General features: G+C 49.5%; 1 protein-coding gene across 10 annotated transcripts in view; it reads right to left on the bottom strand.

Moving 5' to 3' along the window:
• The window catches only part of ARHGEF9 (Cdc42 guanine nucleotide exchange factor 9), a 184,607-nt gene that overhangs the window by 104,062 nt on the left and 59,110 nt on the right, over positions 1 to 21,435 (bottom strand). Inside the window, exon 1 of one of the 10 annotated variants that reach the window (XM_040571992.1) lies at positions 14,177 to 14,365. The exons of 5 other annotated variants lie outside the window; for them this stretch is intronic. Coding sequence is in view for 3 of the 5 variants with exons in the window: in XM_040571988.1 (XP_040427922.1) it covers positions 14,187 to 14,216 (30 nt within the window). In the remaining 2 variants the exon portion in view is untranslated. Of the gene's footprint in view, positions 1 to 765; positions 7,418 to 14,176; positions 14,366 to 21,435 lie in introns of those variants that run through there. 4 more of the 10 variants (XM_040571988.1, XM_040571990.1, XM_040571991.1 and 1 more) reach the window with 4 other exon arrangements.

Genomic DNA, 21,435 nt, shown 5'->3' with positions numbered 1-21,435 from the left:
AATATATAGAAATACACACACATAAAAGAAAGCTAAAATACGATTTCTACAGAAATCAAAGCAAACCCCAACCCCTCCGTATCTGTTGCTTCAGCAAAGAAAAACAAAGCATGCATCCCCTTTTTATCTTTGATTCCTCCTTCCCAATTTGCCAAGATAGAAAAGACGTACGAACAGAAAAAAAGACCAGTAGTTATGTTTCAATCCCTCTCACATCTCTAAAGAAAGGAGCAGGTTATATCAGTGTGGACGTAGAATTTGGAGGCTTTTGGGCTGAATATTGAGAAATCAAGGCAGATCATCAAGGCAACACAGATAAAGAAATTAGAGATTGTCTCCCCTTTTTGTGCCTTAATGTTATTTTAGCAAAGATTTAATCCTTTAATAGGATTTCTCATCCCCCCTTAAAAATGTCCAGAGCTCGATTCAATTGCACACACCACCTCTCACCTGGCAGCTACATGGTTACTCTCACAGACATTGCACATTAACTGCTTGCTAGAAATTTCGAACAAAATGACTTATTATTAACTTGAGTCTATATTTTAAAGGAAGCAAAATAACACAGGCAGTGCTCATTACAGAACGATATTTTCACTCTGCTTCTAACTAAATATGTATAGCTCTATCTCTCTAGCACAGAACGATATATGAATGGATTATTACTATTATTTATCACATTTAAAACCCAGGCAAAAGCAGCTACACTTACAGGCATACTTAAAAGACAAGACATGACAAAAGATTTAGGGAGAGATAATATACCAACGTCATACATATCACAGCGAGGCCATGTTGAAGCTCAACGCGTTTCCCCCCTCAGTAAGAAATCTCTCTCTCTTTCTCTCTCTCTCTCTCTCTCTCCTTTCTCTCTCTCTCTCTCGCTCTTGCTCTCTTGTTGAATTGCTAGTGGAAGTAGTAGCCCCCAACAGCTCAGGAGAAAAAATCCATTTAACGAGTGCCCAGGAAGAACATGAGTATGACATTCACAAGCAATAGCACCACAATCACTGCAAAAACGACCACCGTTTGAACATCCAAGGTCATGGTGCAATGCAGAACACTGTAGTGTTCGAGATGTGGGGCTGGTAGATTTGGAGAAGTCAACCTCTGCTCTGTAAGACTGTCCATACATCCACCATGCTAGAATAAAGGAGAAAACTGTTCCTGGTTTTGGTTTTGCTCGGAATGGTTTGTGGTCTGCTTTGAGTTTATCCCCCTATCTGCTGTCTCTAGCTCATTCTGGAGCCCGCTAAGTGAAGCATCATCACAACCAGTGAGCACTAAAGATGCAAAATCCTTCCTTTAGGAAAAGAAAGCGAGCGCTGTCTGCAAGCTTCTCTCTCTCTCTCTTCCCCCCTCTCTCTCCCGGTCTCGCTCTTGCTGGCTGGCTTGCTTTTTAATTCGTCAAGCCAGTGCAGATAAGAAGCCTGTGTGAGTGTGACAGCTCTGCAAGCTGCTGCGGCTGCATCTCTCGGTGCGAGGCGGACCCTTGCGCATACAAATCAGCTCCAGTGACCAGGCAGCGAAGGGATCCTGGCTGTCAGTCAAACGCAAAAGGAAGCGCTGGCTCCATAAATACGCGCATCTTCCGCCCGCCGTGACGGGGAGCGCCATGCAGGCATGTCTGCCCGGCTGCTTTTGCGGCGGTTCGGAAAAAAAAAAGAGCCGTACGTGGGGCTGGGAAGCTGGTGCGGCGGTCGGGTGCCGGTGCTGAGCTCCAGGAGAGGCGTCTCCAGGCTTTCTGTGCGACGCAGATCCCGCTCCCCGCCGGCGCTGTACAGTGGGGACACCTCTGCCCCGTCTGCACCGCCCGCGCTAAGCTTCGGATGGGAAATATTAAAGACCTGCAAACAGAGCCCGTGCTGCTCGGAGCCTGCTCAGATCAGATATGGGAGCAGGAGGAAGAGTGGGGAAGCAAAGCAGCCGACCTAACGAAAAGGCAGCCCCTCGCAACGTGGAAATTCGCTGTGAGCCTGTAATGGGGGAATTTTGTAGGGGGAAAATCACTTCTCAGCTCTGCGCAGTGCTGTGCACACCAGCCTGTCACAAGCACATCGCTTAGCCTCTCTGCTCAGCACTGCACTGTTTTTCTTTATAAATTGAATTCTGACTCTACAGATAGAGCTGCATGAAGGCAGAGCAGGGTGGGGATCTTTATTCCTTCCACAGCAACCAGAAATGCTGATTCCAACATTAAATTCACGCAGACACTCAACATTTATGGTCCAGATGCCAGTCGCTATCCCAAACCTTGCTCTCAGGTCCCAGACCCAGCAGTTACCTTCGAGAGGCATCGCACACACACACAGAAAAAGATGCGCTCAGCTGGAAAAATGATTTTACAGGCAGAGACAAACATAGCGATGCTGCCAATGCCTATGCATTACACACTAAAATGTGCACACGGGGGCTGATCATGGGCGTGTTCCAGGAGTGCTGCCCCACACAACAGACCCGGGGCACTCACACACAGACACGGAGCCAAAATGCACCAAATGAGCCCTTGCTCTGTTCTCCCGTAACAAGAGCTCGGGAGGACTTTGGTGTTTGACACCTGAGCAGACGTGGCCGGGAGCTGCCTCACCCTACTGAGAGGCAGCGTTTTTCCCATCACAGCATCCTTCCAGGGCAGCTACTTTTGTCATCAGGAAGGAACAGGTCAGATTATGCTCCTACCCCACCTTACCATTCAGACCCATGCTAAACCCAGATCCTTGCTGCAAGGCTCATTTTATTTTCCCCCTCTGCTGGAAGGCTCCCTCAAAAGGAGCACGCTTTTTCTATATATACCCCCAAAAGAGGAGAGATTGCCCAGGGAGGCGATGACAGGGGCTCTGCTGCGCCTTCCTTCTGTTCAAACAGAGTCTCTCTCCTACATGAGGACTCTGAGGGATGACTTTTCACTTGCATGTTTACAAAAAACTGCTCTAAACCCACCCCTGACCACGTATGTCAGCACTTGTCAGGCTGTGCCCGGGTGATGGATCTGCTGCAACACCAGGCTCCACACCTGCATTTCCCATCATGTATGCATTTTTAGGATAAGCAGGCTGGTCTAAATTTGCATTAGGCAATCAGAACAGCAACCAAATTATAGACGTGGTGCATTTATTGTAGTCACCATCCCGTCCCAAAATAATTTGGGCAATTTTCCAAAGCCCAGCTCTGAACTCCCATGAAAGTCCAGGAAATTCCAGTTTTGCTCTCAGCAATAACAGCGACCCCTCCAAAACCTGCAAGGGGCCTAAATGTAGAGGCACCTTTATGGCCAGTGAATCTTTTCCTTTAAACTGGAATGAGCACGGAAGGAGGCTCAGACTCAGCTTTACTTCTATGGAAAGCAATGCGGAGGTTTTCTCCCTTCTGTCTCCACAGATGCCTCTGCTGGCACAGCCCGTGCTGTTTGCATCCTCCCACCACCAAGAACGGGATTCTTGGTGCCTCCATGTGTAGGATCAGGGTGGGGGTACAAAAACTGGGCAGGTAAAAGCAGCAGGGGCCTGAGAAACATCCAGAAAAACAGTGCAGCAGCTACCACACATGCTCAATAGCCACTTCCGTAGCTGAAAAAGAGGATTTCATTACGAGCGATGTGCCTGGCAGGTCTCAGGCAGTCATCCTGCAAGCGCTGAGCCACTCACAGCAGAGGGGAGGGCAGAGATTATAAATAGAGGCTCCGAAGCCAACCCCCTGCCTGTACCGCTGCCAGCCGCAGGCAGGAGGTCCCCCTCTATCCCTCACCCCACATGCAGCTCGTGCGTCACCAGCAGCTGGGCGATGGCTGCGGGGACCCCGCTGCCGTCCCTCCCTGCCGGCCGCAGGGGCCGGGGGAGATGCCCGAAGGCTCCGTCCTCCCCGCATCCCCCTCCAGAGCGAACGCCCCGAAACATCGGGCAGGGAAGTGCCGGGTGCCCGGCTGCACGTGGATGTAAACAGTGGGCTCCCGTGAAGGCTGGGTGTGGAACAAGGTTGATCAGCACAAACAGATTTACTGCATAGAGGCTCCCGTTTAAATTATTCACAGTATTCCCAGTGGTACTTGCTGCCTTATATAATTTCCCATGCCTTCTGCGTGCGCTAAATGTTAATTTTACTAGGGAAATGGATGATACTTTCTCTTGGAAGCCTTGCTGAAAAAGAACACCTACACATCAAAGGTTTACATAAAACCACCCCGAAGTTTAACTTGATGTAATGCCTTCTGAAAAGTTTAGTCTAATCTTCTGAATAGAGTTAAACAAAGGCATGAGAAGAAAAGGCGTGTAACAGTTATATAAGACACCACCTGCCCTTGCAGCACAGCACACGCCCTGACCTTATAGAAGCTTTAAGGAGCATGGTTTGTAATGCAAGGCCAGGGATGGCTTCTTCTGCATGAGAAAGCAGCTTTGAACTTCAGCGACCCTCCACCAGTCACATCGGTAAGGGTGGAGTCGGGACTTCCACTAGTACACCACATACGTACAGAGAGATAGCTACATAAAGCTGTACATACATGTACACAGAGACGGTGTTTTCTGGACTGCCAAATGACCAAGCAGAAGGGCCATCCTTGTACCATTAATTACAAAAATGGCAATTTTGAGGCATGCCTCTGAAGCAGGTGATGCCATCCCTCCACCCCGTGTGCGCGACACCTTGGGCTCAGCCCTGTGACACGACTCCCTCCAACGGATGTCTCAGGCAATTAGCACAACCCACCGCTTTCAGCTAAACGAGAACAGCTACAACTCAGGAACAAGGGCTCAGAATTTGAACGCTTAAAGGTCCTGTATCCAACTCCTACTGCCAGGTACACCATCTCTGCACAAGCTGGCAGGATAGTCCAGAGGCAGGCGGCAGTACAGGATTTCAGCTTCAGTTCCCTGCTCTGCTGTAGATCCCCTGCACGAATTAATAACCTACGCTGCAGCAGCCTCTTGGACATGCAGAGGCATCTGTGCTTTCCTAACACCAGCTCCACCTTCCGTTAATGGCAAAAACAAAGCACTCGCAACCCCAGGACAGTCCCAGCGACTTACCCGACGCAGCTGTAGGGAAGCAGTGGGCTGAGCTCGGGGATTTGCCGCGAGCATCGCAGCTCTGCCGGGCCCAGAAAACACGCTCAGCAGCCAGCCAACAGAGAGCAATCTTTTGGTGAATCTGTGAAAGTTTCAAACAGATCCTGGGGTTGCTCGTGGTGCTGAGTGGGAATATAGCGATAGGGGAGTTGGTCTGGATGAGGGGAAAACAGCTGCCGGCGATCTTCGGTCCTGAGCAGCTTCAGTTCCTTCTGCTGTGCTCCCGTTTGGAGCACAAGCCACATCTCAGACCTACAGGGCGCTATGAAAGGAGTTCGAACTTTTCATTTGAGCCCAGTAATACTGCCCATGAGGAGGAATGAGCAGCAGTGGTACCCAGGGATGTGTGGGCAGGGGCCGTGCAGCTGCTCCTCTCCAGTCCCATCTGCCGGGCACGTACTGGCTGCTGCCCGCCCTGCCAGGCTCCGGGGTGGGGTTTGAGTCATCGGCTCTATTAGAGATTAGGCAAGGACCATCAAATGCATATGTTTTTTTTTTCTAAATCTAGCCAGGAACTAGTTCAGGGTTTCAGCGATTAAGGGCTAGTGGGATTACGATTTGCTAAACTTCCCCGAAAGGATGATTTTCTTCAATAGGACGATTATCTGTACAGATGTGGACTCATGGTGCTGATTCTGGAAGTTAACATTACATTTTCCAGTTGCCCGCTGTTCCTTGCCTGTCCACTCCATCTTTCAAATGCAAAGTTTCCTCACTGTCCACATAAACTTGGGACTTTATTCCAGTAACTTCCTCTACTTCTCTCTTTTGCCCTTCTTACTTTTCCTTTTGCTCTACCTATCTCCCTTAGAAGTTTCCACTTCACCTCACCCTCTGTCCCACAGCAGCTCGAGTGTCCTCTACCAGAAAGAGAAACACGAAAGCAAGGTGGTGAGGTGACAGCAACAAGCTCAGCCTCGTTCAGCCTCTTCCCTATTAACTGCATGAGATGCTTTAGCAAAGTCACAGCATAGCTAGGCAAGCAAATGATTCATTTAGAGAACTAACATAAAATGCAATTATAGAAAGACAAAGGGGAAAGAAGGAGAGGGGGGCAAGGATAAGATGATGATCTCAAAAGCTGCAAGGCAGAAATAGACTTCAGAGGGAGAACCGCTGAGGAGAAGGCTGAGATGAGAGCCTGCAAAGCAGTGGAAGGGGAGAGAAGGCAGTTGGGGAACGCCCCAGAGCACGACCCACGAAGCAAGCCGCTCTTGCAGCAAGGCTAAGAGTGCAGGAAAAAGTGTAAGGTACATTTCTAAGCCCACTTCTGCAATGTTTAGAGAGCGCAGTGCACTGCTGGAGGTTGACTTGGCTGTGTTGCTTAACCTGCACGAACGACTGGCCAAGAGCATTACACAAAGCTCAGAGGCTACAGGGATGGACCTGAGCATCTCCGGGTCACTGCTCTAAGTATTCCATGAAAACAAAAAACGAGAATTTCACCACAAGATGGGAAGCACCACTCTGAACTTCAAAGGTCACCCCTTGGTAGATGTGTTACATACACAGACATAGAGAGCCCAGGCCAGCTGCAGCAGATGAACTCTTTCCCATTCTTCACCTGTTCTAAATTTATCTCAGCAAACAGGAAGTGTTACACAACACAATTACGTCCCCAGTGCAGAGATCAATTTATTTATGACCATATAATTTATAATAAAGAGCCAGACAACAATCACAGGAAGCCCAAGGAGATTGCGACGTACTTGTCCAGCAGCCCTCTTGAAAACCGACCACGTTCCAGATGCACGAGTCTTAACGCCCTGAGCAAAGGGCAGCAGGGACGTCAGACACTAACCAAGGCTGGCCTTGGACCACATCTGGAGACCTCAGTTAATGCTGGTTCCTTCTGCAAATGGATCCAGCGTCTCAGCAGGTTGTGCTCTGTTGAATTAAATCACTTGCATGATACTGGGAGGGGGAGATAAAGCCAAAGCCATGTCACTGGGGTCTGACAAGGTGCCCAGAGGCTTCTTGCAGGGCACCCTGATGGGGTGTCACCTGTATCCCGGCACGGTGACAGTGCACACAGAGATGCAAGGCTCTCCCCAGAATTTGCTGTGCCACAACGAGGAGCTACGTGCTGGTATCATCAGGTTTCATAGCATTTGTAACACTACACAAATCCAAGCTCAGATGGCATGGGGAGAGCGCCCGTCCGGAGGGTTGATTCCATCGGCTTGTCTGGATACCACTGAGAAAAAGGAAACTTCTATTTTTAAGTTTATATGAACTTAAAGCATTAAGAAAGACTAAAATCTCATGCCCCTGGCGATCATGTTGCTTTCCCTTCTACGTACATCTGCTCCACATCCCAGCTGGAACTGTAGAAACATCTTCAGACTTCCAGTTTTGGAAAAGAAAAAAAAAAAAAGCTTCAAATCGAGCAGAAATCAGACAAGGTAACATCAATTACCCTGGTCACAGAAAAAGACTGCAGGGGCTGAGAAAGTTCAGTTTAGAAGATGACCCATCAATGTTCAGACGTTCGTTGTAACCTTACATAGGCTCTCTTTTGTCTGAAAAACTGGCCCCGAAACATGCACAGACATTTACTTCTTAAGTTTACATCTCAGGCTTAGGAGCTTGCAGTTGAGCTTGAAAATAAGACCAAAAAGCCCAAAGCCCGACCTGCAGAAAAACCCAAGACAAGTCCCTTCCTTCCACTGCTCCCCCCCAGGCACACTTACAGGAACTCCAGCGGTTCTGAAATTAAATTGTGGGGGTCTTCACAACCACAAACCCCTGGACAAAGTGGTATGTGAAAAAAAAGCCATCACCCACGAGAAATTACGGCACTAAACCCAGGGTCAGTGTCCCCGATGCAGTCCCTGAGAAACACAGCTGCACAGAAGCAGAGAAGAGAAAGCTCTTCAGAATGAGAATCAAAGGGTGTACTTCAGTTTTGACACAACCCAGGAAGATCCTTTGAAACCCAGCACGCCGCATTTCCTACACAGTTATAAAGCAACCCTAAAAGAATATTTTCACCTGCCTGAGCCTGCGGAGGTTCAGCAATTAGCAGTGCAAGAGCGAGATATTGGGCAGCACGGAAACAGCACAATCCACGACGCACATGCTAATACCTGTGTCAGAAACTACACGGAGGAAAGGGCAGAAGAGAAGAGGAAGTTTCCAGCTCTACTTTCTTGACTGACCTTGCAGAAAGCGTGGGTTTAATGAGCAGCTCTCCTGCATGAGGGCTCGCCACTCTCTGTGGATCAGATCATCACCACCTCGGCACGGCCAGGCCGGGCGCTGCCCCAGCACACCACTAGAAATACAAAGGCTTATGAATCTGGGAGCCCTGACGCAGTACTTACTGTTGGGACTTCAACTTCTTTCTGCTGCTCAGTCAGCCAGAGCTTATTCTGAGGGAAACAGCAAGTTTTCCACCGTGCGTATTTTAGGAAAGCAGAGCCCAGGCACGATCCTGTGACTTACTGAGGGTCACGACACGGCGCTGTGGCAGGCAGGAGCAGAAGCCACGGCCCTGCTTCAGGCAAGAAGGGTAAGGAAGGGAAGAAGTCACCTCCAGCTCCTTGCAGCCCTCCTCAAACCCTTTCTGCCACTCTGGCAGTTTTAGCTGCCCTGGATTGCTCCTTGTCAAGATATTGAGAAAAGAAAAAAACCATCTGATTAAGAGGCTGACCCACGGGTCTCATGTTCTTCACACAAATTAACCTAGAGCCTGAGACTTATTTTATATAAATCATTTTCTCCTTCTCTCTGCCCCCCCCCCCCCCCAAAAAAGGAGAGGGGGTTGTCTATTGAATCTGACACTCATGTAATGAAGAAAACAACGCAAGACAACCTAATGAAGTAGGAATTCCAGCAGGATCTCAGTAGATATATGAATAGAACATGAAACACTCCTTTTTATCATCCATAATATCAGCATTAAAAGAGAAAAAATGATGGTAGTGAAGGTGCAGTGTGATTTAGCACATGCCCAACGTTATCTTGGGTTAAACCCAAGGAATCCTGTAGCATGGCAGACATGGGGAGAGAGAAGCTGGGATCCCAGCTGAACAGAAAGCACTTCTGCATACAAACCCAACCCTGGGGGTTCAGGGAGAGAAAACCAGAGCTCCGGAGCAACAGCCAGGCTCCTCACGCACACCGGCTCACTGGAACAGGCATTAGGGATTTCGCAGCCTGGAACTACTCCCAGGCACGACACTTCTGCCATCCTCTAGCAACGTTCCTCCTTCCCTGCCCACGTTACATAATAGGAAGCGTTATTTATTTATTTCTTGATAAGATGCCTTTTCATAACAATAGGAACTATTGGAGACTGAGGTAACTTGATGAATTTTTCCTATTATCTAAGAGCTTAGTCACTCAGGGAATTAGTCATGTTCAAAATAACAGCCCGGCTCAAAGAGATTCAGAGCAACCGTTCTGGAGCAGAAGCAGCTAATGTCATAAATACATTAAGATGTTAGCTTGAAGCATTTCAGAGATTTTTCAATAAGACTTTAAAAAAAGAAAAAAATCTCTGCCCATACACAAGGAAATCGGGTTCTCAGCAGTTAAAAACCCACTGGGTTTTACCAAGTGTGCTGTGCTCAAACACCGAAACCTCAAAGCAGGAGGGACACAGGGACTTTTGGCTTTGCAGTGAGCGCATCCTGCTCAACGCTACATGAAATACAGTTTTGTATTTCTATGGTACCCTCCAAGCAATGGTCTCGAAGGGTTTTCCAGACATCCCCAATGAATCGTGGAGATATCCCAGGAGGCAGAGAAGTTATCGTCACGCCTGTTACCCAGCAGGTAGGAAGCAGGGCACGGAGCCATGGTTTGCTCATGGTACTAGAGCCAGGCCTCCTCCTCGCCAGCCCTGGGACTGACACAAGGGCAATCATCAGCATACATCTGGTATTTATCCAAATAGTTTTATTTCGTGTAACATCTACTCCTTCTTAACCTGGACATTTACTGCACACTCTTACAGCAATGCCAGTGGGGGGCTTCACAGACAGATTGTAGAAGCCCAGAACTGGAAGTGAAATGGAAAACAGAACAGAAACCACATAGGAGAGAAAAAATCCCCCAGAGAAATGCACGTGGAAGCACGGACATAAGCCTTTGGGAGCTATATGACACTGCAGCACGTGCAAAGTTCTGCAGTGCGTGCAGAGGTCTCGCAACCCAAATACCAACCTTTGATGACAACAGATCCCAGGATGAGTGGGACGAAACTTTCCAAAAGCCACTCTTCCAGAACCCCCTCCTTGCTGCAGAGTACGGCGATGACCAACCAGACAGCTCCCCTCCACCTCTGGGGGAGCGCAGGGTGCTCTGGGCCTCCCAGGTCCCACTCTTTGCCAGTGCCTGGACATGGAAAGACCCTTTCCCCATCCCATGCCAGCCTGGCTTCCCCCTCCCCACTGCATTTGCTTATCCAGATTTTCAAAAATGAAAACGCAACCCAAACTGCTTTCTTGCCCTTCTCTTCTCCCAACTTCACACTGAGCTTTTCAGGATTACGGAATGCAAAGAGTCTTTCTACTTTAAATCTGCTTTGATTTGCAGACTGGCAAGTGAAGAAGAATCAGTAAGGAAAAATGGAAGGAAGTTTCCTGCCTGCTGACCTGCCCTGTTCATGGACATCATCACGGCTTCCCGCACTTGGCACTTTTATGCACTGAAATCTTTTTCAACGTTGTGGTGATTTACAATAGCTTACTTTCTGCTTCTGACAGCGATGTAAAATTTCAACAACAAATTGATTTTAAATGTTTGACCAACATGCACTGTAAAAATATGTCTGTACGTGGCTGAAAAAGAAAAGACTGGGACTCTGTGTATTGAAGCTAATGGCTGCAATCACTTTGACTTTCACAGGCACAACATTAAGTACAGATTTAGACTCTATGTGTGGAAGTAAAAACGAAGAGGCAAGCTTGTTTTTCCTTTATTAAATACAAAGGCTTGGGGAAAAAAAGCTCTGTCCTTATCAGATTAAAAAACACTATTCCATAAAAGGCTGTGTTATGGTGTGATTTAAACCAACTCGTTTCATTATCATGCCGGATCAATATTTTCTGTGCAGACCTACCCAAAGAATCACCGCACTTGCAATGCTGATCAGATGTGTAGATTTATTCTCATCACTACCAATGACAATTAGTTTCATCTTTCAGGGTTAAAAACAGATACTAGCAGAGTTTAGCAACTTAGTGCCAATGAAGCATGTAAAATACCCTCATGGGATGCTAGCATAATTGGCAAAAGATTAATTGTTTAAAAAACGGAAAGCAGCACATGCAAAGGAGAAAAAAAGAAGCCCCGACAGCTTAATATTATGGAATAATAGCTAGGTTTAAGGGGCTAATTTAGAAATAAAGAACCACCTGCCATGAGAACAAAAGGTACTATCACTTGTAAAATATAGTGACATGCTTCTTATAGATGACTAACAGAGTGGGTCCGATTCTTTAACCCAAGCAGGGCTGAGTGACAGAAAGCAGCCCTTTCAGTAACACAGTGCAGTGCAGCAGCAGTCTAAAATCTACGTTCAGACCAACGTGCCCGAGCAGAACAAAGTCCAGGGGTGCTATCCAAAATAAACGTCTATTGCTGTTCTTTAAGAGATGTACATAAAATAACGAAGGGGGAAAAGACAATCAAAAAAAACATATTCAGAGGCTCGGTGCTCAAGAAAATTGGCCCAGTGTTCTCTCCACGGAAGGGTAAGGCTCCCTGCCATATGGTAGGCAGCCTAGTGCGTGCGAGCGGGCCGGCCAACCTTCGCTGGGGAGCAACAGGAGTAAACCACTCTGCATTTCTATAGCCCGTTTTAGCCAGGAGACTGAGATGACAACATTCACACTGACTCGGTGAGATGCAGCTACTTCTAGTGTGGGACGACTCATTTGTTTAGCAGAGCACACCAATACAATCCAACAAGAAGTGCTCTAAAAATCAGAGGAACTCACCAACAGTAACAGCAAGCAAAATCTGACATTGACAGAATGGAACTATCTGCGCTGGCATGCGGCCAGGACACCTGGTCCAGTCATCCTTGCCTTGCAAAAAAAGAGAGCAGAGTTTGGATGGACCAAACGTCACAGCAGGACCCTGGCTTTGCAGCGCAGCCAGGCTCCTTGCCCCCTGCATCCCCTGGGCCGCAGCGAGCAGGCTCCCCGCTCAGAAGCTGCTGCAGAGATCTCCGCTGGATTCACCTCACGTGCTGCGAATCCTTTTCTCTGCTTTGTGATCCGTTTTTTTACCTTAATTTCAGATGATAAAGAGATACACGGAGAATCTTCAAATACTGCTGAGGTTGTAAAACTGGCACACAAAATGCAGAAGCCACAGCCCTCTCTTTCATTTTTCCCTTATTAGATGCAGCAGCATTGGGAAATTCCTGGGCAGAACCTGCTTCAAAATCAATCACCAGCGTTTGACTGCCCCCCCTCCAAAAAAAATAAATTTAAATTACAGGCTATTCAGCAACCACTACAATTTCTGTCTAAGAGAAGGCAAAGATTAGTCTAATCAGAACAAAATAACAAGGTCTTCCTTATTGCCATCAACAAGAAAGGAAGCTGGAAAGATAAAGAGGGCAAGAAAGTGTCAAGTGCGGTGCTGTGTCGCTCAGGAACGTGCTGGCCCTGCACCACATCCCCTCCCCTCTCCGCCAGAGCTCAGCAATCACCCAGGGGGAAAGGGAAAAGGATGAAAGAGCCCCATCCAGCTTTTCCACCACCACTGTTCTTTTAGCGTGGTAATCTCTGAAAATGTAAATCAGCAAATGGGTGAAAGGCGATTTGTGTTGCTTGGACACCGGCAAAGAGGGGAAAAGTGCTAGGCTGGCACGCATGTGGGGAGGTGCATGGAACAAAAAGCCTGGGTGCCTGCAGGGTGGGAGCAGGCAGCAAAACCCCGCAACTCCTGCTGGGTGCCAGACAAGCCTTAAATAGGACCCTAACAAATTTGCTGGCTGCCGCAGGCTGCTGTCAGCACCCCCACACTACGCTTCCAGTGCTGGCATCAGGAGCACAAAGCGTTGGGCTCCCCTCTAAGTGCCTCGGAGGGGATGGAGGGCAGGAGCGAGCCGCAGGGGGCTCACGGAGCTGGCGGAGGATGGGCAGCAGGAGAGACCCAGCAGGGATTGCTGTGCTGGCTCCAAAACCATCCCTGCTGCCAGCAGCATCCACCGGGTGCCCCTGACGGAGCTGGGTGACACCAGCAGGGCCAATGCCACCAGTGGCCATGGGACGAGCCCACTGGGGTGTCCTGCGGCTCCCCAGGGGCAGCAAGCACCCAGGGGAGGACGCAACAAAACAACAAAATCCCACAAAACCCAGCCCAGCGCAGGGAACGGGAAGCGGGGGAAATGCTGCTGCAAAGCCGAGCAGTACGAGGACGGGAGGAGGACCTCAATAACAGCCGCATCTCTTTGCAGGGAAGTTTCTGAATGAGGAGACCCTCGCCAAGGCGGGGGAATCGCCCCAATTTCCCTCCTGGCAGATACAGCCCCTGGGGGCTGTACTCGAGGCACAGCGAGGACATCTGCAAAGCGGCAACGTCTTTTTTTTCCCCTCTGTCACTGCTTGAACTGCTTTCCCCAAGCCTCATCCCTTCGGAGAAGCGTTTGGCAGTCCGATGCGAGCCAGGCAGGGATGCTCCGGCACGGCAGCACCCGGCCTCCCCCCGCGCCGCAACTCATCATCCGCAGAAGGGGCAGAGCTGACAGGTCCCAGCGGCAGCAGCGCGGCTGCCAGCCGGCATCCCCGGGCCGGTGCTCCTCTCCTCTCCTCTCAGTCCTCTCCCTGGCTCTCGCACCGCACACACGTGCCTGGCAAACCCTCTGCTTTCCCCCGGCGAGCCCCCGACCCACCCTGCCGAAACCCACCTCCCCAGCCCCTGCCGAGCGCCTCTCCCCCCCTCCCACGCCCCGGCGAACGCACACCCTCCTTCCTCCCTTCTCATCCCATCTTCTGCTCGGCTGTTTGGTACCACCGAGTCCATAAAATGGCTACAGGGGGATCAATGGTTTCAAGGACAGGGAGTAAAGGTGGAGTCGGGAGATAGGACGGCGGCTTATTTCCCCTTCAAAGTACTGCAATGAGAGGAAAAGAGAAAGACGTAGCTACCTGAACTCACCATTCCTGATCCATCCCTTAGCCACTGCATCTTGCTTCTGATGATGTCCTTATTATCAGGGAGGGGAAAAAAAAAATCCCTACTGCCTGGCGAGAGCTGGCAGGAAAAAAAAAAGAAGCCCCCCACCCCCACCCTAGCCTGAAGCCTTCAGTCAGCCATCCCTCAGCCTGGCAATCCCGTGCCTGTCAGGAGCACGTTATTAGCAGCCTCCTCACTACCTGGGCTCGTAGTTATTTCTTTCAGTCACAGACCGAGGGATTTGAGGGGAGGGGGCCGTCCTTTTTGCTGCCTTGCCGTGCTTTGCAACTCCGCGGGAGGGGAGGGCAGGGAGGGGAAGGGCCCCCGCAAGAACTTCGCGAGGGTCCCCGCGCCACCCGGTGCCCTGCCCTCCTCCTGCTGCTGCTACGGGGTCCCAGACCCGCAGAGCCCACGTGTCCCTGTGCCCAGCAAGGGGCTGGGGGCTTTGCTGGCATCCCAAGGGCAGCGAGCTCTCGCTCGGCTCCGTGTGCAGGGCAAGTCCCTTCCCACCGGAGCAAAACCTCGCAGCCCGGTGAAGGGCTCTCCCCTTCTGGCACCTGGGTTAAAACCTCCCGGTTTTAATCCCCGCTGCCTACTCCCATTGCTTTTTCCTGACTTTTCGGTCATAGCGAGGGAACGACAGCCCCCCGTGCTGTTGGGAGAGAAAAGACGCTCGTGGAAGTGTTCGTCGCCAGCACAGCCGCCCACCGAGCCGGGGAGCCGAGATCGGTCTGTCTGGCACTGCCTGGAAGAGGCGGCGGTGGTGTGTTGGACTGGCACTGCCGGCTGAAGCAGGACCGAATCCTGGTTCTTCCAGACAGGACATTCACAACAGCATCACTCTCCCCATATCGCAGAGGACACACGGAGATCAAAAAGGGTTGGCCAAGGCCATGTAAAGAGGCTGCTGCGCCGTGGCCGCAGCCCCTTGCCCGACAGCCCTGGGAAGGAGCAGAGCATCACAAGGGCTGACACCCACCTGAGTGCCATGAAGCCGTCCCAGCAACACTCCTGACATCTCTCCAGCACCTGAAGAAGTCTGCAACTAGCCCCAGAGGCATGGGAGGGCAGATAAAGTCACGGAGACTATGTGGGTTCCTGCTCTGGGTACCCTGGATCCACGCGCAGGACAGAGCAAAACGTGTAGGGAAGCTGCAACCTCCTCCATCACATCCGCAGAGGATTTAGGGTTGTTTGAAGGGTTATGGTGTGTTGTGTTGTTTTTACCGTGCACTCCTGCCTCAAGGGCAGAAGGGCATTTGAATCTCCCGGTCCTGACCTCTAGAGGAGTCAACATTTTTCCTGCAGCTGAAGATTTTGAGTCAGGGAACAACACGCAGCTCCACGTGACTGCCACTTTCTGCTAGCCCTGCGCCAGTCAGCGGGATGTACAAGGGACCAGAGCCTAGGTGTCTTCATTTATTTATTTAAGTAAGCCAGAACAAAAGCACAGGCAAGAGCAAAGGGATGCTGCCCAGCATCTTTGTGTCACTTGGGCCCCACGTAGCCTGCTCCAGTTACATCAAGCCGCATCCCATCACCTTTCATACAGACACTGACAGCCGTCATTATTCCCGGAGATGGCTGACAAAAGAAAGAGTCAGGAGGCAAACACTTAGAGACGCCCAAACTCCAGAATTCTGCCTACATTAAGTAACAGAAAATCCGGGTAAATTATTTATACAAAAGAGGGCTCTAGTCTGAAAAATCCCATCTCCGAAATCTTCCTGGAAGGGACATCCAATTCCCTGCTGAATAATACAGCGATGGCCACATCGTTGTGCAGCCCTGGTTTTCACAAAACCCTGAGATACATCACCTATTTGGGATGTCATTCTGATCCACTGCAATTTTGCCAACGATTCGAAAGCTATAGGGGGTGGGGAGAGCTGGGATGGAAGAACTGACGGACAGACGTGTCCCGAATGCATGGGCAATGTTTCCTCCAGAAATTGGACTGAAAATAAAAGCAATGATCAGGTTACCTGTCATTGAAGGGTAAATGCTTTTCCTACAAGGAAATACCAAAAGAGAGACCTGCAGTACTGTCAAGCATACACATGAATAACACAGGACCCTCCTAAGCACGAGATCACCTTAAAACCACACCGAAGCGTACCAGTAACTCCACTGACTTCAGTCAAAGGGACACCCATCTTAACCCTGACAGTGCAAACGGAGGGAGCACTTGTCTGGCACATCCCATCGCGTCGCTCTAATTGGTGAGGTGGATCTGGGGGAGGTCGATTTGTGTTGAGGCCTGTTGCACACACGCAGAAATCACACCGCTTTCTCTCCTCCCGCTGTCAGCTGTTGATTAGGCCCATCAATAAGGCTAATATTCCTCTGCTTCACTTCCTATCCCTTGGTTATGCTAAGCAGATTTGGGAAGTAAACCAAAGGTTGCCAGGTTAATTCTCCATCCCTATGAAGGTGACAAGAGGCAGCAAGAAGCAGAGATTAGCCAAATCCCTGAATCGGCATCCGTCTGCACACAAATCCAACCTTGCCCAGACCAGCTGGGCAGCGATTCTCTCTGCCGCACAAAAACCTCCAAGAACCCAGCTGCGCTTCCTCCGCCAAGCAAACACACCCTTGTTGCCTCCATCTCCACAAAACGGCCAGACAGCAGGCAGGGGACCCACCCCAGAGGACCCACAGGTACAGGGAGAGCCACCCGCCAGCTTCTCTGCAACCCCGCAGCAGGGGAAGAAACCTGCCCTTTGGGAAAATTTGGGGAAAAGGCCTCACATCTTGGCTCCTCTGCCAGGCATTCGAGCAGGGATGCTCCAACATGACCACGCTGCAGGTAGCCCCACCAGCACACAGCGGAGATTTTGTGTTTCAAACGACGCACTGGAGCTGGAGTCACGCACAGCACCACGGAGTAGTGCTGCGGACACTGCACTGGTTATAAAACCCGTACCGCTAAGGGGAAACAGAGGCAACCTCCAGTGCGCAGTATTTGGGCACTGGAATTTTGCACACTGGTTCCTTCCCCATGATTTAGCCCACAAAAACATCATTTCTGCTACCAACGAGAGTGAGTAGTTCAGTACTGCTTGAAACATTTTGAGGAGCAGAGCAGGTCCTCGGTTCGTCTTGGGGATCGTTCCAGCAGACAACCCCCGTAAGAACTCAGACTTTTCTCGTTAATAACACAATGTCCCATTCGTTCTCAGAAGAACTGTGGTCTAGTCACATTTTAGTTGCCACAGACCCCAGAAGTCTCTGTCCCTATAGAACCAGTCCATAACACATTGAAACTCAGGTGAGCAGAGCTGTGAAGGCATGGACAAGGTTTACCTGGAAACTGCTCTGCAGTAGCAGTTGTGGCTGATGTAAGTACTGTAATTATTAGATTAATGCCACTTTTCCGTGTGCAACTTTTTTCTCTTAATTACTTGCAGCTGGAGAGACTGATTCAAAAGCAAAGCAAACGGGTACGAGCAGAAGGATGCTTACTATCACGTCACGCTGCTGAAAAAGCAAAAAAATCTCTAGCCCTGTACCTCATCTCATACACTTGGAGCCATGCAACCAACACACAAAAAACTTTAACAGCATCCCCACTGCACTCTGCTGCCCGACCCGACACATGCAGCCACTCGCCCTGCCCTCCCTCCCCATTTACTGCTACGCTGCAGTACCACAGGGCAGCTCCGGGTCCAGGTCCCCAGCTTGAGACGGATGGGGATCCCAAAGTGGGTGATAATTTCCTTGCAGCCCACAAGAGCAGTGAAGGAAGGACAGCAGCATCACAGGATTTCACCTGCCTCTAATCTGTTTTCTTCACTATGCCCTCTCACTGCCAAAATCCCCTCTGGATCGTTCAAGGCTGCCTTTCTTTAACCACACCATAAGAATACTATGAACTGCTCTCTGGGTATGGAAACTTCTTCAGAGATGCTCCTCTCCTTCCCCGGCTCCTGCCTTTACGAGGGGATTTCCCCTGCTGTCTTTTGACCCCTCTTCTCCCCTGCAATGCTCGCTGCAGGCACGGGAGCACATCCCCCGGTCCCCCAGCCAGCAGCTCCCCATGGAGATGCCTGCCCCGAATTGCCTCCATCAAGTCGGGGCCTGGCAGTGCTCTGTGGAGAGCCCTTCCTCACAGTGGTTATTGCATCGCTGCGGCGGGCAGATGTTCTTCATTACCTATCAGAGAGCACAAATATGTTCTCGCAGCCATTGTCTCTATTGAACTGCAAAGAAAAGGCACCAAATCCTACAGATTAATTAATGAGAAGGGAGGAGAGTTTGTCTAACCTCTACTAGGAATTAGCCACCGTGGCTTTATAAACCAATCAGCCACACTGCACAGCTATGAAATAAGTATCTTCCTTCAGGAAAAAAAAAAAAAAAAAAAAAAAACACGCCACAAACCCTATGGAATACTTTCATAATGGCCCAGTGCTTCTCAGATTAGCAGAGCAATAACACAATGCTTCAGGCTCTTGCAAAGTATTATTATTTGTGGTACATTACAAGGTAGATTGTTTGTTCTTTAATAGGAGATGACATATTCAGAAGCCCCAGATACGCGTCCTCCTGAACCATCTCTGACACAAAGACAGTTTTAGTCATAAATTAAAGGACTTGAACAAGTGCAGGAAAATAATTTGCTTTGATGTAATCGATCAGGATCTTGCTGTTCACCAGAGAAAAAGGAAAAAGATTTTCATCTCCCCACTGCAGCTGCAAACCAGGTGCACAAGGAGCTCCTCTGACTTGCCCAAGGTTATGTATCGAAACAGTGGCACGGATGGACAGGGGAGCCCAAGCTTGGTAGTATTTCTCTGCTCTGAAGCCACTTCTCCAGTTCAGACCACTACATGTGAAATATACTATATGTGCTATATATATGCTATATGCATAAGTATATATACAGCACATACATATATATATATGAGTATTTGCTATATACTTGGCACAAACTAGAGTTACTTCTAATTTATGTTTGGTACTGTTATTTGGTACATTATATTTAGCACTCACAGTGCAAACAGACTCCAATCTAGCTCCACACAGGGTACTCCTACGGCAAAGGAGGTAAATGACCAAATGGGCATGGCCACGCCATCCGGACGCTCTCCCCAAAGGACTTTTTGCTTGATTTTAGCGCCAAAAAGCTTCTGGTTTGGACAGGACAAAACCAACCTATAGCTCTTATAAAAGCCATAGTGAAAAACCACGGTTTGGAAACCTGTTAAAAATAAATACATAAAATAAAGGAAATGTTTTTTTTTGAGTGAACCACGCAGCCCAGAGGCCAGGATCCTCCTTCCCAGTCACAGATGCTCCAGCCGATGCGGTCCTGTGCCAAGCATCTTGTTTACTATTCCCGTTCCCTCCTCACCCCCGTCTGACTGACAAGACGACTCATGCCTCAGCCCATTTGATTTGCTAATATCTTTCAACTTTTTCCAACAGTGGCATTTTTAAAACTCCCACACCTGCTTTAATTAAACCATGGCAGCCTGTTTCCAAGGCTCGCACTCTGTCGCTAAGGTCTCTGCTTCAGAGGTGAAAATTAATAACCTGCAGTCAAATTAAACTCAGAGTGACGAGGAAAGCACCCCGGTTCAGATCCCCAAGCCCGTTAAAAGTCTCTCCAGCATCCAAGTCTTCTTTATGTCCATCTGTTACCAGCACTGCCCTACTTCTGCTTATTCAGGGAAAATCCTATGGAGATTAAAAAAAGGAATAAAACTAAATTTGAAAAAGAAAGGGCTTTACAAGTAGCACAATGCACGTATATAAATTCATTTAGTTTGTGTACATAGAGAAAAATCCGCAGCCAAAAAAAGGTTTTTTTTTAAAGCAAACAAGAGCTTAGCATTACAATTCACAAGAAGATCTACAGGAACCAGTGCCCGAGCTCCCCCAGTTGCAACCTTCAAGGCCCGAAGGGACTAAGGAAGCCACATACCCTGCTCCTTCCTCAGGCCCATGGCAGGACCCAGGGACAAGTGTCCAGCAGCCATGGCATGGCCATGCCTCCTGCCCCGAGTGTGCACAGCCCTCCCTGGTCCCACATCACACCGAGCTCCTGTCTGCCCCCCTCACCCAAACCCTGCAGGGATCCCACTGGAGCTGGGTGATTTCAGAGAACGCATCCCAGCCTGGTCCTACACCCACAGATATATACTAACCCCTGGGACGAACAGCTTTTCCCCCTTTTTCTGCAGCAGCAGAAACCATGGCGGTGAGATTGTTGGGTACGATCCGGGCACAGCACAGAGCTCTGCTGGCCTCCAGGGGAGTACAGCTTGAATATCAATTTTACAGCTCGGCTCTCAATGAACAAAGCTATTGCAGAAGGCAAGTAGATTGGTCTCCAAGTCCTCACATCGCCATCAGGCAGGTGAAGGCTTAATGAGCAGGTCATGTTTATAAGGTTATGGCCACAGTTCATCAAAATGCACAGAGTAACATGGAGGATCCTTTCGCATTCACTCATTGTTCCTCTAGCTCAATTATTTAACGCAAGCTGCGACCTGCGGCCCTAGACGAAGGCTTTAAGCAACTCGGATCACAGCCACGTTTTGATGGCTTCAGTTGGTCTGAGTTTCAAGTGCTTGGGGAGAGACCCTTACCCAAACAAGGTGCGCAGAGAGGAGCAAAGGGAGGGCTCCCGGAGCAGCCAGACCCCAGCCCTACAAGTACGGGCTGTCCAGCAACAGCCAGGACAACAAGGACAGTTTTGAGCTTTATCTCTACCATGGTGTGCATTTGTGGTACTTACATGCCTATGTTTTTAATGGACCTGGGTCAGGTCGGTCTCAAGGTTTCTAGTGCCTTCCCACACTCTTCCCTTTGTTTTCTCGTGCCTGCCATCAGCTGCGCCAGCAGGGAGCAGCTGGGCAAGCAAAACAGGCAGGGAAAGGAGCAGCTGGGACCAGCCCCAACGTCACCCAGAGAACTTCTTGTGCTGGAGCATCATCTGCAGCTCCAATCAGCAGACGGAAACCTCTTTGCTCAGTCCCTCTATTAACTATTGACTTTCAGAGTTGGGAAAATTACACAAAGAGGCGCTCCCCTTCGATACTTCAGGCTGCTGCAGCACCATTAAGTTTCTCTCCCAAGAAAGCACTGCCCTGAATCGCCCACAGAAGTTAAATCAAAGAAAGGCAAAGGGATTTCTTCCCCACCTGCCATCTGCAAAGGAATGGAAATTCACCTGATAAACAGAACCACATGCTTTCATCATAGGCTACTTTTCAAGATCCCT

The sequence above is a fragment of the Cygnus olor genome, chromosome 13 (genome assembly GCF_009769625.2).
Source record: "Cygnus olor isolate bCygOlo1 chromosome 13, bCygOlo1.pri.v2, whole genome shotgun sequence".
Classification (NCBI taxonomy): Eukaryota; Metazoa; Chordata; class Aves; order Anseriformes; family Anatidae; genus Cygnus; species Cygnus olor.
The sequence above is the reverse complement of the archived record's forward strand: the minus strand, read 5'-3'. Positions and strand labels throughout refer to the sequence as shown.